Source organism: Eucalyptus grandis, chromosome 8 (genome assembly GCF_016545825.1).
Source record: "Eucalyptus grandis isolate ANBG69807.140 chromosome 8, ASM1654582v1, whole genome shotgun sequence".
In the NCBI taxonomy this organism is placed as follows: Eukaryota; Viridiplantae; Streptophyta; class Magnoliopsida; order Myrtales; family Myrtaceae; genus Eucalyptus; species Eucalyptus grandis.
The window spans coordinates 68077864-68092328 of NC_052619.1; the positions used below are offsets into that span (position 1 = coordinate 68077864).

Here is a 14465-nt window from a genome sequence, read left to right on the forward strand (position 1 = left end):
TAGGAACCGCGGTTCATATGCATTTATGTGCTTGACAGCATAATGACAGACCTAAATGAGAACATCTTCTGTTGAGACCAAGAAATCACAAAATAGATCGATGCTCAAACAGCCGGTGCTGGTGCGGTTACCTCTCCAAGACACTGGAACATGTTCAATTATTTCAAGACAGATTATAGGTAACAAGCAGAAAAATAGTGCTTGTATTTTGTAAACTTCTATTGCACTGCTCCAATAACAGAATGCATTAGAAACTAGCTTATAGCTATTGTTATCATCGCCATGAAAAGCACAAAGACTGCTGCTTTTTCCACCTATGATCGTGAAATACCTCTTCCCAAATGAGAAGAACCTAAGCATACCACAGAAGAGCATGGCTTATTGCCAACCGACCCTCCTATTGATCTTTCTCATTAAGCACAAAGACGGCTGCTTTTCCCCCCCATGATCATGAAATACGTCTTCCTAAACAAGAAGAAACTAACCTCGCTACTAAAGAGCATCGCCCACTGATCTTCCTACTGATCTTTCTCGAACAAAGACACTATCTCATCGCAATCGCAATTCACCTGAAAACATCATCTCCAGATCTAAATCACCATATCCTGAATCTCAATCGTACTGGGTAATTTTAAAAGGGAATTCTCTGAGTTATCCTAGAGAACAGCTTTCATTGGGCAATGCATTTCCTCAATTAGGTAGGGATCACCCAGATAAAAACACACCATCTGAACTTCCCACCGAGCCGCACAACAAGAAAGTGCCGATCAACAATTCTCTGCCCAACATCCAAATTTTAGAGACCCATCAAACAACCAAAAGAGATATCGATTCAGTTGGAACAGATGGAGCAATGAAACTCCTACACTATCTTGCGTTTATGCATACTTTCTTATCAAGCATAACGAAAACACAAGAAGAAGGAGGAGAAAAAAAGAAAGAAAGAAAAGGAGATCGAACTATACAGCAAACCCAGAAAGGACAAAGAGGAATTGCCCCGAGCGTTGAAATCCCCCGCGGCGAGGGAGAGCGAGCTTCTAGTTGCGCGGCGACGGCACGAGGAGACGCTCGACGCGATCCCGCTGCTCGGCGAACCGCCGGGCCAGGTAGGTCTCGAGGATCTCCATCACGGAGACGAAGCGCTTCATCTCCTCCAGCCGCCGGCTCAGCTCGGCCTCCCGGGCCCTGGCCCGCGCCAGGCGCGCCTCCGTCTCGGCGAGGCGGCTCCGCAGGTCCTCCGCCGCCGCCACGGCGTCGGCGTTCAGGAGGGGCCCCGCGCCCCGCGCGGGGGCGAAGTGGTCGTCGGAGAAGGGCCTCCGGTGGTGGTGGTGGCCGTGGCACATGGCGGAAGCGGCGGTGGATCAGCGGCGGTGGCGGCCGGCGGAGATGGAGGAGGATGGTGGTGGCGATGACAATCGATGGACAGGAGCGTCGCGTGGCGACATCATTGATGAACAGCGGCGGGTATTTCTTTACTTGCCTTTACCAACCAATTAATATCCAATAAAAAATTGTGACTTCTTGTCTTTTTTTTTCTTTTTTCTTTTTTTGGTCGGTTAATTTAAAAAAAAAAAAAAAGGAATGCTTATTTTTATTTTTCATTTTTGCTTTTTTGATAATCTTAATCTTATATGGCATGCGCTTAATTTTTATGTTAAGATTGTTTCTCTCGATGAAACGAGAATGTCGGATGATGAGATGGGAGACGTTATTGATTTTTGAATTTTATCTTACCATGTAAGGGGTCCGTGAATTTTTTAATTGATTAGATTTGTAAGATCATTTTATAATATATAATTTCAAAGAAAAAGAAATTATTGCTAGGTTGGAACACTCGAACATCCTCTCTTCTCAGCATTGTTAGTTCTGTTTATTGGTTCTCCCTGTCACTTGGTTTATCATCATCATCATCATTGGGTAAAAATTGCACCAAGTCTTAAACTTTACATATCGCAAGCGGATAGTTTTATCTCTCAATCAACATAATTAGGGGTTTTAGAACCGAGAATCGCTCCCGAAAGCCAAATCTATAAAATGGGAACAAGGAATGGCTCATTGGTTTCATGAACCCACCTAAGAACCTTAACACTAGTTTGGTCGACTCCTAGGTGGGTCCAAGAAACTAGTTTTTAGTAAAGACGATTCGATGATTTTTTGAGAAGTGTATAATGCCAAAAGGGTTGACTAAATCAACCCCTTTTTTTTTTTTTTTTGGTAAAGATAAGAATTTATAGAAAGCTTTAACCAACTGTACAAAAAATCGGTGCCATAAACAATCACTCATAGTGACAACAAATTAGAATGAGAGAAAGGGAGCCAATGTAAAAGGAGAACGCCCGAGAGAACCCATCTTTTCTACTCTGAAACATTAGCTTTAAATTCCACCTTAGCTTTGTATTATGTGCTCCAGGATATGCTTAATATGAGGACAATATAAATCAAGAAGCAACAAAGCAGCAATGAGGACCGACCTTAAACCGAAATTCAAAGGAACTCCCAATCAACCAAATAGAGACAAGCAACAATGAGAAATACGAGCAAGCACACATGAAGCAACAGGAGGGAGGTGAAAGACTTGTGAGTCTGAGCGAGATTGCGAGAGGGAGGCGAGGCTGACTACGAGACAGGGCTGGAAATCGTGTGACTCATTGAGAGGTGAACTGACTGACGGATCGAGAGGCGAGAGAGTTTTTTTTTTTTTTTTTTGGTTAGTCCTATTCTATTCTACACTACACTCACTCTCAGACTTTTGCCCTACCTCTTACAGGGCGTGGAAGTCGAAACCCACTCTTGAAACTTACGCGTCCACATCCCATCTCCCCTGAGAAGGTGGGGATTTGAACCCCTCACCTTCCTCTTCCATATTGGAAAAGTGGCCACTAGGGCGAATCCCAATGGTTAGAGGCGAGAGAGTTGAGAATGAGGGTTTCTTTCTTTTTTTGAGAGAGATTGTGTGAGAGGAGGTGGAGGACTCGTGTGAGGAGTCTTGAGGAGCGAATGGTAAAAGAACCAAGTTGAGAGAGCTACGGTTTCTTTTACTTAAAGGCGTGTAAGAGTTGAAATTAATATGTGTGTGCATGCGCGCACGCACCAATCGAGTTCAAGTGGGCGATTTCACACCTAGACCTATGAATTAGACTGATACTCACAAATTCATACCAGGACTCCCTAACTGATTTCAATAAGATCGTCTTCTTCTTCTTCCTCCTCCTCCTATGCTATTGGACATATTAAATTACAATAATCATATGCTTGATAGTTTGTCTAGAAGTGATCTATCTCATGAAAGCTAAAATCAATTTTTTTTTTTTTTAGGTATAACAAACTTATGAAGTTGTCAAGTCTCTAGAATCATCTAGAGATTTGAATTCAATCGTGTCAGAGCTTGAGCCTAGAATAAATTTAATCATGGCTAGAGGTGGATATGTCATGACTTGGAGTATTTGATTCTATTGAGCCTTCGTGCTTGCAAATCGAAGTCTAACTATGATCAATTAAGGAGGATTCGAGAGACCTGGCAACTTCAGAAGTTCATTATGATCATAAAATTTCAATTGATTTATGTTTCCATAAGATAGATCATTTTTATGCGGACCATCAAGAACGTGTGACCATAATTTAATATGTACAATAGCATAGGGAGAAGTAGAAGAAGAAGACCTTGTATTCAATACCTTTAATGCTTTGTCAGCTTCAATCCTTGAGTAAGTATAGATCCTTCAAGCCCAAAATTTTAGATGGAAACAACGCATGAGTGTGTGTGAGAGTTAGCAAATGTTTGTGAGAGAATGAGTGAGCAAGCGAAAGATCTTTAGACAAATTGAAGACTCCCATGCGTATACGGTGAAGAAATGGAACCCTAAAGGTAACTTTCCCCAATTGCATAAATCGTGTGTTAGACGTTCAAAATGTGGTCAATGTAGTTTCGCCATCAATTCCATGTCAGCTTTTGGTGGTAATATATTGCTTATGCATAAATGTCTCGTTGGATGACTCATCGTGACTGTGACTATGCATGGAGAGTTAATGGAAGGCTAGATTTAAAGTATGTGTGAAAGTTTAGATTTGAGATTATACCTAAAATATATATATTTATTTTAGAATTGGATCCATAAAACTATAGTAAAAAGACTAGTTTAAGGTTGTCATGTAAGTAATTTTTGGGTGTCAACTGGCATTTTTTGTACTTTATATCGAAAGAAATTAGTTGCACTCAGAAAAAAAAAAGAAAAAAGTTCAGGACCTAATGGAATCAATCGGAAGGTTTAAGACATGGTCTGATTTCGAAGAATGGAGATTAGGACTTTGAAAACACTTTACTTTTAGTTGTTCAAAATGACTCGCAAAGAATCTAGAAAAATTGTCTCGTCTCACGTTAAAATTTCATCGTAGGATTCTGCCGACAATGATTTGGCAGAGAAGAACGTTCAAGAAAATTCAGGTCTTGTGAATAGAACCGCTTAAACCCCCCGCCCCGCCGCCGCCCCCGCCGCCCACCCTCACCGCCGGCGACGAGCACAGCCGAGGATGGCGGACTCCGACCCCGCCGCCGCCGCCGCCGCTCCGACCTCCATATTCTCCCAGAGCCACCACCGCTCCCGCCTCCCCGACGACACCGTCTTCTACTCCGTCTTCCCCGACTCCGCCGCCGCCTCCTCCTCCCCGCCGCCGTCCCCCGCCGACCTCCAATCCCTCCACCTCCGGATCCTCTCCTCCGTCTCCCCTTCACCTCCTCCTACCTGTGGCAGCACCAGCCCTTCTCCCTCTCCCTCTCCTCCCCGCCGCCGTCGCCGCCCTGCCCCTGCTCCCCCCCGCCGCCGCCCCGCTCCCCTCCACCTCCACGGCCGGCTCCGCTACGGCGACAACCTCGAGGACGAGTGGTTCGTCGTCTTCCTCCTCTTCCACATCTCCCGCGAGTTCCCCGACCTCTCCGTCCGCGTCTGGGACACCGACGGCGAGTTCCTCCTCATCGAGGCCGCCTTCCACCTCCCCCGCTGGCTCAACCCGGAGACCAGCCTCAACCGCGTCTTCGTCCGGCGCGGCGACCTCCACATCGTCCCCCGCGACAAGGTCGCGTCCCCGTCGATCGTCGATTCGCTGAGGTTCTTGGTCGCCAACGGGGATGAGTCGCGCGCCGGGGACGCGGTGCAGAACGCGGTGAAGGCTCGGATCGCCGGCTACCCCGAACAGGCGAGGAGGAATATGCACAGGGTTAGGGTTAGGGTTCCGGCGTCGGTCGCGCAGGTGCTGAGGCACGAGCCCTGCCTGATTTCGCTCGCCGTGGAAGGGTTCTACGACAGGGATATCGATTCGATGAAGTACGCGGCGAGGATGGAGAGGTTCTTGAGTAAGGGGAAGGAGGAGGAGCTCGTGACCGTGGTGGTCACCTTGTCGAGGGCAATGTATGCACAGCTGGTGCAGCAGACGTTTCAGGCTCCGAAATGTTATCCGATGCCGAGCAGGAGCAATCCCAGGGCGTATACGGAAGCTGAATTGGGGATGAAGATTGCTTGCGGTTTCGAGATGATGTATCAGATGCGGCGAAGAGAGGGTTTGGAAGGGAAAGGAAGCACGTGGGAGGCGTATAGAGAAAGCTTGGAGAGGAGCGGATACTTCGAAGGGTTGCTTCCGGGTTCGAAGGAATATAGGAGGTTGATGGAGAAGGCAGAGGAGTATTACAAGAATAGTTCCTTGTTCTCAAAGGCTAGGTACATTTTCCATTCCCAGGCACTAGATTTGTTTTCTGTTTATATCATAGCATGTTCCTTGGTTGGTTTATTAATATTCGATCCATAAATGTAGGACTTGATCTCTAAGTAATAGTGCTTAGCTGATTGGTTTTGATTCATATTCTGCCATAGTTAGGATGCTCTGCATTAGCCGCTGAGTTTTGAGGTAGCATCTTTTATCTCTTTATTGGTAAAAAGATCAAGACTTGATTGTTGACTGCTCAATACTGTGGGAGTTTGTATGTACTCTAGCTGGGCAATTATGCAGCTTCTAAAGATTTTTGTGCTTTCCAGATCTGTTCCATTTCTCAATTTCCTCGTATTGGGGGACAGAACCAATATAATTTCATTTGATCATCGGCCTTGCTCCTTTGTGATGATTCTTTTTGAAATTTGGGATATGAAATATTGAATATAGATGACCGGAAATTATGATGTGTGCATATCTGTCCACCTAAAATATGGCTTATCTGGTTGCTTCTTTGGGTTATAATCATAAGTTTTTGCTGCAACTGATGGTATTCTCTTTTTAAATCTTAGCATGCTAAAGATGCTACATTTTCCTTTTGCAGTGAAATGCTGAGCTCTCCAGTCAGGCGCATAGATGAGATTCTTGCATTACCTCACTCAGCCGATGATTTTAGGAATCAGGAGGTTCCTCCCTCTGATGATGACTCTTGGCTATACACCGGTGAGGATGAATTGAACTCTGCACTTCTGGAAAGACAGAAGGAGATGGAACTTTATGATGCTATGCATGGGAAAAAGCAGAAATCAAAAGAGCCATCAGACACTGGTCCTTCGAACCGCAGCAATGATGATTGTGATCTCAGTAATATAGCAAAGACCATGGAGGCATTCGTCCAAAAGGTGTCAAGCTACGAGGGAGCGGAAGTTCCTGATCAAAGGTCTGTTTGCCTAATATGGAAAATTTTTTTCTTTCTTGTGTCTTTGCCATGGGCATGTGTGCACTGGTGCATGTTGGTCCATAGTTACAATAACAAACTGACACAGTTTAGGTGGGCTACAGATAGTGACAACCGTTTACATTTTAGGTTTTCAACTTACTTGCATTTTTTTGTATTTGGCATGTTGTTATTGGGTTACAATTGATTCACAGGAATTTTAGCTTGGATAACCTTGAAAGGCGAGAAATTGATATTGAAATTGTCTTCAAGTCCTCTTATATGTATCTTTAATGCTGCAGCTGTGGTGCTTTCTTGTGCAGTGATATTTGCTATGAAGTTTTTCTTTTGGTGTAAGAATGGATTTCCTTTCATACATTTAATTTTAAAATCATGGTACTTAGTTGTGCTGAGATGTGTTGTAACATGGCTACAGTAGATGATTTTCAAGCAATATATTGATAAGCAGTAGCGATTAGTAAAGTGAAGTTCTGTGCAGCATTTTGGAATCAGAAACAGCCTTGAACTTTCTTCTGTTGACATATCGCATATCCTTACTTGTTGATAAAGTCACCTAATCCAATCCTTAAATGATCTTGTTTCGTCCATTTAAAGGGATACAGTAGACCTCGATGTGGATCGTTTTTTTAAGGACATGGAATCTGTACTTGGGCGTCATGAAACGGAGGTTACTTCTCCAGATGGAGATGCTGGGGAAGGGTCCTCCTCAGACATGGATTTTGGTAAGTTCTACTTTAACAGCGTGTATGGGAGCATGTAGTTCTAGCCTTGTGATCTGTTTAATTGGTATTCTTTAGGTATGATCACTGTATTAATTTGCAACTGCATTTATTCATTGGCACAGAGAGAATTAATGGAAGTAGAATTAGATTATGTCGTGGATGATTTTGAGCAAAAGCTGATGGATGGTTTCATGGGACCAAGACCAGCGATTGAAAGGGCTTGTCAGATTCAGTTGATTGCTCTGTAGGATGGCCTATTTAATAAGATGCACCTGATTCATGATTTTAGGGGTTGTAATCTTATGAATTTTTTGGCACAAGAAATACTTTAGGATGTCCAACTCAGTCTGATGTGGATGTGCACAAATTTTCATGATCTGAGGGACCTGTTGGATCTAGCAAAATTCTGATTTCTTATTCATATCGCTTTTAGTAGTAATTTAACTATTATGAAAGACCACCCCCCCAAAAAAAAAAAAAAAAAAAGAGCAAAAAAGATGGAGAGCAACCTGTGTGGCATTTATGGAGAAAATTCTTCACTTTGTACACTTTAACGGAAACGCACAAATAGTCCAAATTGTGAAGCAAATCTTTTCCATTCATATGATCTTCTTTTGCTAAGCAAGAAAAGGAAAAAGCCAACCTTTACATTGTGCCATTGCCATTAAGTGCTGATTGTTGATAAGTCAATCTTTACATTGCATTGGGTGGCCTTTAAATACTTTGTCAAGAAGGACAATTCTGTTACATATGTCTGTGAGTGATATTTTCAATCCTTCTATGATCTCATCAGATGAATCTGAAGATGCAACTGATGATGAAGATAAGGAGGATATTTTCATGGATTCTTATTCGGATGCTCTAAGTCAGGAATTAAAGAGCAGCACACTCACTAAAAGTTTTGTTCGTGCCAATGAAGAACCATCAAAAACAAATCAGGTATTCTCATCTTGTCCTGTAGAAATGCGGCACTTATCTTTTTGGCAGACCTTCTGTTAATTTAAATCTGTTGGCTGTTTCTTCCTTCATATTGATATCATTGCCATTGGATGTGCCATGAAGGGGCAATGCTTCCAAGAGTAGTTGCAATTGGGAGCCATGGAATTTTGCCATATATGGCCTATAGATCTTTATCACCTGGAAAACTTCCGTGTCCTTGTTTGATTTTATTACTTGGCAAAAAACTAGTACTTCATCTTGGGTGCCGAGGCAACTCGTGTGTACTTTGGATGATGTGATTGGGAGCTGTGAGATTGCCTGGGTTCAATTTCCCCAAATATCTCGTGTGTACCTGGTGCACACGGGAGAAAATACACAGCATCCATACTGTGAGGTTCCACTCCTCAAATTTTGTTTTGTTCTGGCCCATTGGGAGCCATGTTTGCTGTTTGTCAGAGAATTATTCTCAAAGTTTGCTGTTTGTCCTGGTTTGTAAGAACTTTTTGATCGAATGTGCAGCCTGAAAAGATTAGGCCGATCCAGAAGTAGAGCCTCATCTGTGCCCCAGCATTGACTAGCTTGTTAGTTATGGACAGATCTTGGAGGAAAACAAAGTACCCTATTAAATAACTAAAGTTAGAGAATTGAGATTCAAATCTATGAATGTCCACGATGTCTCGGTGAATATGTGCCATCTTGTGAGACATTTTGTTGTGTCATAATCAGTTCAGTTTCTCTTTTATTCGAAACTATTCTGTTCAAACTGTCAATGACCTTGTAATCTAACTTGGGGATTGCCGGGGATGCATTCCCCATTCTTGTGTCTGGTAAGTATGAAAGGGGAACTAGACTACTGCCATTCTTTTCCTATGAATGCTTGTGCCCTTTCTTCAGAGACACCCTTCTGTTCCATCTGATTTTGGTGTCCTAACTAACTCAAAGCATCTCCATGGTCTTTTTGTATCAGAGAGCATCAAGTTCCACCCAAGACACGGACGAGGATTTCACTCCAGTCGACGTGGATGTGAACCTGATGAAGAGCTTGCTCGATTCGTTCTCTTCCCAAGAGGGGCTTCCCGGACCGGCTTCGAATTTGCTCGGTCTCATGGGGCTCCGTCTCCCACAAGATGGCAACAAGGGGAAGTAGTCTTATAGCCTCTTTCGTTTCATCAGCATTCAGCAAGATGCAGAGTTACTCCTGTACAAAAAAGTCAAGTCTTTTCTAGTGCCTCCATGCATTAGAAGCTGCGCGCAACAATCTTAGAAGGGGGTCCGTGTTTTTCAGTTACCATGCCCGACGATGTTGCTTCTGGCATTCGTCACAAAAGCTTAGTAACACTATTTTCATACTTTTAGATAAATTATGAAAATGATTTTAACTTGTTTACTTGAGTAAATATCATCCAAAGGGCATATTGTAGATAGATTGTGGCTGATGATTCCACTGAACAAGAATGAATGCTTTGACCCCACTTTCCCAATTCCCAAGCAAGATACTTCCTGGTTCAAGGTTAACCAACCAAGCAAGCACTTTGAACCTTTTGCCTCCTGCTCGTCTGGCAGATGATATTATGATAATGCCCTCCTCATTGCCCTGATCTTCGTGGCTCTCGGTATACGATCCGAACCCTTCGCTCCCCACATCGATCTCCCATCCGACGGTCCATGTCTCCCATGTAACCCCATATGCCGTCATTTTTCGTTTCTTCATTTGCCCTCCTCGATTCACACGACGGATTAAGAAAAGTGAGAAAAACCCCCCTCCCCAAGCGGCTGGCGGCTGGCGGCGGGGACGAACCGGGAGCCCACCACGCGCCGATGGAGGAGGAGCAGCGGCGGCGCGTCGGCCACACGGCGGCGGAGCTGACATTCTGGACGCTGTGCCCCTACTGCTACTGCGCGCACGAGTACGAGAAGGCCTACGAGGAATGCTGCCTGCGGTGCGCGAACTGCGGGCGGGGCTTCCACGCGGCGGCCATCCGGGCGCCACCGGAGGCGACCGCGTCCGGCGGCGGCGGGGTCGTGCACAATGGAGTAGGAGGAGGCCATTATAACTGCCGCTTGGGGCTCTTCCCGCTGAGGTACGAGGAGGCGGAGGAGAAGATAGACGTGGGGGATCATCTGGTGGAGATATCGTCGGACGAGGAGGAGGAGGGCGGGCGGGGGAGCGTGGCCGACGATGCGGGCCGCGGCAATGCGGGCAGCGACGGAGAAGAGGGAACGAAGAAAATGGAGGAGGAGGAGGAGGAGGAGGGAAGTGGCGGTGGGGAGTTGGAGTTTGAGTACGTAGGAGACGACATTCTGGTGAGTGCTGCTTAAGAGGGAACTATTATTTTATGTCAACCTCTGTTTTGGGTCGATGTGGATACGGTCACACGCTGTCTCTTTCTCTCTCTAGCTCGAGAAAATATTAGGGATAGCTCTTCTTGCTTTTTTTTTTTTGGTTGCGAAACAGTGCAAGCGTACAGCGAAGGTCAAGAAGGTCGGTGGTGGCATTGCTGATATTTCTTTTAATCCAATTTCTCTGTTTGGGATGGAGAATGTATAGAAGAAGAACAGTTCAGTAGGAGTGGAGAATGCAAATGGTGTGTCCGGATGTGGGGCTATGTTCTACTTCTTTCCCGAAGCAGCAGCAGTAGCTGCAATGTGCTCTTCTTTTCTGATACGTGCCCTAATCAAACGCCCTCTTTTGAAGTACATATCTGGAGTAAAAAAATCCCGAAAGGAACGGGGATACTCTATGTGAACTGTGAATGCATGACAAAGTCATGGAAGTGATGCATCTACAGCGGTTAGTTTGAGCAACGAGGGAGCTTTGCCCTCCCCCTCAGGCGCTGGGACCGGAGCATGAGTCGAGAAATATATATTGGTCCGGGCAGCCCTGGACTGTCTCATTCTAGCTGCTTGGCTGCATTACTTCATGGCATTTACTGATTCGTCCAGCCCCACAGATAGTAATGCTGAGGAACGTGCTGTGATAAATGAAGAACCAAATTGGTTGTCTTCAGTATCAGGAAAGCCCAGGAAAATGTCAAAAACTTCATAAAACGGTGTCATTAGCTACATAGCCGGCTACATCCTTATTTGCACAGAATATGAGTAACCTACTCTCTAATTTAGGATTGGATGTAAAACCAAGATGCAATGTGCAGCAAAAGAATCTTTGCCCCTTCTGATAAAAAAACAATTGCCTCCAAGGCAATTGCATGAGGTGTCTCCTCTTGTCTGATCAATCCAACAGAATCTCCGGAATGACTCCACCATGCAAGTAAATCAATCCTTTGGGAGTTCTTCAACTTGGGATAGTCAAGCGAGATCAATAACAGGCCACTGTCTCAGTAACCATAATCAAGAGAGAGCACCTACCCACCTGAAATGTTTCGAGCATAACCTCACTTATCAATCGAGGAAACACAACAAGAGATCATAAAATAAAATTACAATGTGAGTTGGTCTAGTGATTCTTTAAAGGGACAAAAATTTGAAATTTAAAACGAATAATTGGATCACAGCTCCACAGATATTATACTATGCCTCATTAGGTTTCAATTGCATGCAGCACATATTTGACCAATCTATCTGGGGAAGTCAGGCTTAAATTCCTGTTTTCTGCTGAGCTTTTTCTATTAGGGCAGGAAATAATCATTGCTTTTGGGTGCACATTGGCATCGAGTGAATTTCTACCCATTAACTTCGTCCAAGGGAGAAAATTTACCTATTATTTACCTGCATCCTGTCATTACAGGATCAGACGCATGGACAAGACTGTCCTCAGAGAAGATAGATGAGCAAGACTCAGTCAGGATTTATACAATGGAATATCACGACCACAATTTGCTTTGATAGCTTCTTCCAATTTCTCCATCTGGTCATAATCAACCTTGAAGGTAACCATGGTGGTAACGTCTTTACCAGTCTCATAGTCCTGCTTGATGTCCTCAGCATGGAAAGCTTGTAACTGTAAAGTCAGAAAGAAATCAAATCAACAGAAGGATACTTCGTGGACACAAAAAAAGAAGATATGTACACTTCTGAACCACTTATATCTAAACGGGCAAGGAAGCAAGGATACTCCAAACTAAAATGCAGTCAACTTAAATATCACAAGTGAGACTACAGAAATTCGATCTAAATATATATTGGCAAACCAGAAACTGTACAGAGAGTACATAATGCAAATAACCAAACTGCATTAAATAAAAAAAATAAAATTCTTGTGGCAACAAATCAGGTAAGCTAACATGACAAAGATAGGAAGAGGACTGGGTGAGGCAAATTTTGACAGGTTTCCATCTGTCTAAAAAGAAAATTAAGACAGAGAAATCGCAAATCATATGAACGATGTTGTCCAATTAAGTTATGAAATATAGAGCAAAGGGCACCCATTGGTGGATATACTCTCTCTGAATTCTATCAAACTGATCTCTACCAACTACAGCAGTGAAAACTGGTAATTTCCTTTCCTATGTGGTGGATGCTCAGAGAGAATTTACATGGCTGGACATCCTTAACAGATATCTACTACCCAAAAACACGAACATCCTGGCATAGCCCCTGTGGTGAACAAAAACTTGATACAATCCCAAATGTTATAGATGATGAATCAGCAATGTCAACTCACCTGATGATATAGAACTCCCAATAGCTCATAAGGAATCTCCACACCCATTGGAACCTACAGATAATTACATGGAATGGCAGCGTATATGTCATTTCAAGTGATAAAATGTAAAGACATTAACACATGAAAAATCACCTTTTCTACTCAAGCTTAAAGCTTCAAAAAGATAAAGGGAGGTAAAGTAAAAATCTGCCAAAGGAAATTATATTATACTTTAGATTTCACCAGACAAGTTGGGGCATTCTTTAAGCACTCTGATGCCACTCCACCGTATGCTCTCACCAGCCCTCCCGTACCTAGTTTAATACCTCCAAAGTGCCTAAATTAAAAGCATTATCAATAGTGAGAATACACATTATGCCCAGCCAAGCAGAGACAACTCAGGCCATGACAGGAGAATCTACTCTAAGAGCATCGAATGTTATATGATAAGAACAATGGGATCTAGCCAAACTTAAGATAGGAAGCTTCTTCCGATATAAACACCCCCTTCCAAAATAAACTTTACCTTATAACTACAACCATCACTCTATCGATCCCCGAAGATTCAATAGCAGAGTAAATAGGTTTTCCAGCAGTACCCGACGGTTCACCGTCGTCATTAGACCGGAACTGATCTCCCACCTGCTCTCCAATTTATAGAATGAGCTACGTCAAAATCCCATCAGGAGCAAAACGGCAAATAATCAAAATTAAGCGGCTGCACAGCTGATGAACAGAGCAACTATCACTAGCATTGCATACAGGCCACACGTAAAGCTGAATCAACTTGAATTTCACATAGAACACGCACCTTATAAGCCCAACAATTATGAGTCGCACGCGGATCCCTAACCTGAGAAGCCAGAAGCAGAAACCAAAGAATCGGTCAGTCCCAATCGAAATCGAACTTCGTAAAACCGAAAACCGGGAAGATTTTCCACAATTTTGAACAGAACCGATCCGATTCCAGCAAGTCTGCCATCAATTCAATCAGGAAACCTCATCAATCCCATACAGAAGATTGCGCAATCAAGATTGCGGAAACCCTAAGAAAAGCCGAGAGAGCGAACGACGGATCTCGAGTAGCCTCGACCTGGGAGAGAAACGAGAAGGCGGACTGCTCGTCGGAGACAGGGCCGGCGATCGCGATGAATTTGCTCTTCTTGACTTCCCTCTCGAACACGACTCTCTCCTTGATCGCCGTGTAAGCAGCGCCGCCCCCGCCGCGGTGGCGGCTGTTGCTGCCGGTGGCCGCAGAGGAGGGAGCGGCGGCGGCGGCGGCGACTGTCGTGGCCATCGATCGGCGCGGCCCGGCGACGACGACGGCGAAGAGGTGGGAGGGAGAGATGAGGCGGTGAAAATGGTGGTTGTAGCCGTTAATGCTCATGCTCGTGTCTTCGCCGCTCCCCCGCGACGGGCATGTCGTTTTTGGCAATCCATTTTCACATAAATCGACTCTTCTTCCCGGCGATTTTTTCTTTTTCTTTTCAAAATCCCCTGTTTAAAAATTTTAATTATATATATGTATATGTATATATACATTCCG

General features: G+C 44.2%; 3 protein-coding genes across 3 annotated transcripts; 1 reads left to right on the plus strand and 2 right to left on the minus strand.

The window, feature by feature from the left end:
* Positions 1-761: 761 nt before the first annotated feature.
* On the minus strand, positions 762-1488 carry LOC104415740 (protein SKIP34). Its single transcript, XM_010027091.3, has one exon. It carries the CDS (start codon positions 1341-1343, stop codon positions 1038-1040), a length of 306 nt encoding a protein of 101 aa, XP_010025393.1. The 5' UTR covers positions 1344-1488; the 3' UTR covers positions 762-1037.
* Positions 1489-4315: 2827 nt separating this feature from the next.
* Positions 4316-9703, plus strand: LOC104415742 (protein ecdysoneless homolog). The gene is given in 7 exon segments (XM_039299007.1): positions 4316-4717; positions 4720-4823; positions 4825-5708; positions 6302-6637; positions 7250-7377; positions 8171-8316; positions 9284-9703. Coding segments are annotated over 7 exon segments (1968 nt in total). The 5' UTR covers positions 4316-4527; the 3' UTR covers positions 9464-9703.
* Positions 9704-11298: 1595 nt separating this feature from the next.
* LOC104415745 (IMPACT family member in pol 5'region) lies at positions 11299-14306 on the minus strand. The gene is made up of 7 exons (XM_010027098.3): positions 14013-14306; positions 13731-13772; positions 13446-13561; positions 13151-13256; positions 12938-12991; positions 12032-12274; positions 11299-11686 (listed from the first exon to the last, which is right to left on the minus strand). Exons 1-6 carry the CDS (start codon positions 14304-14306, stop codon positions 12116-12118), a joined length of 771 nt encoding a protein of 256 aa, XP_010025400.2. The 3' UTR covers positions 11299-11686; positions 12032-12115.
* Between the last annotated feature and the right edge of the window lie 159 nt (positions 14307-14465).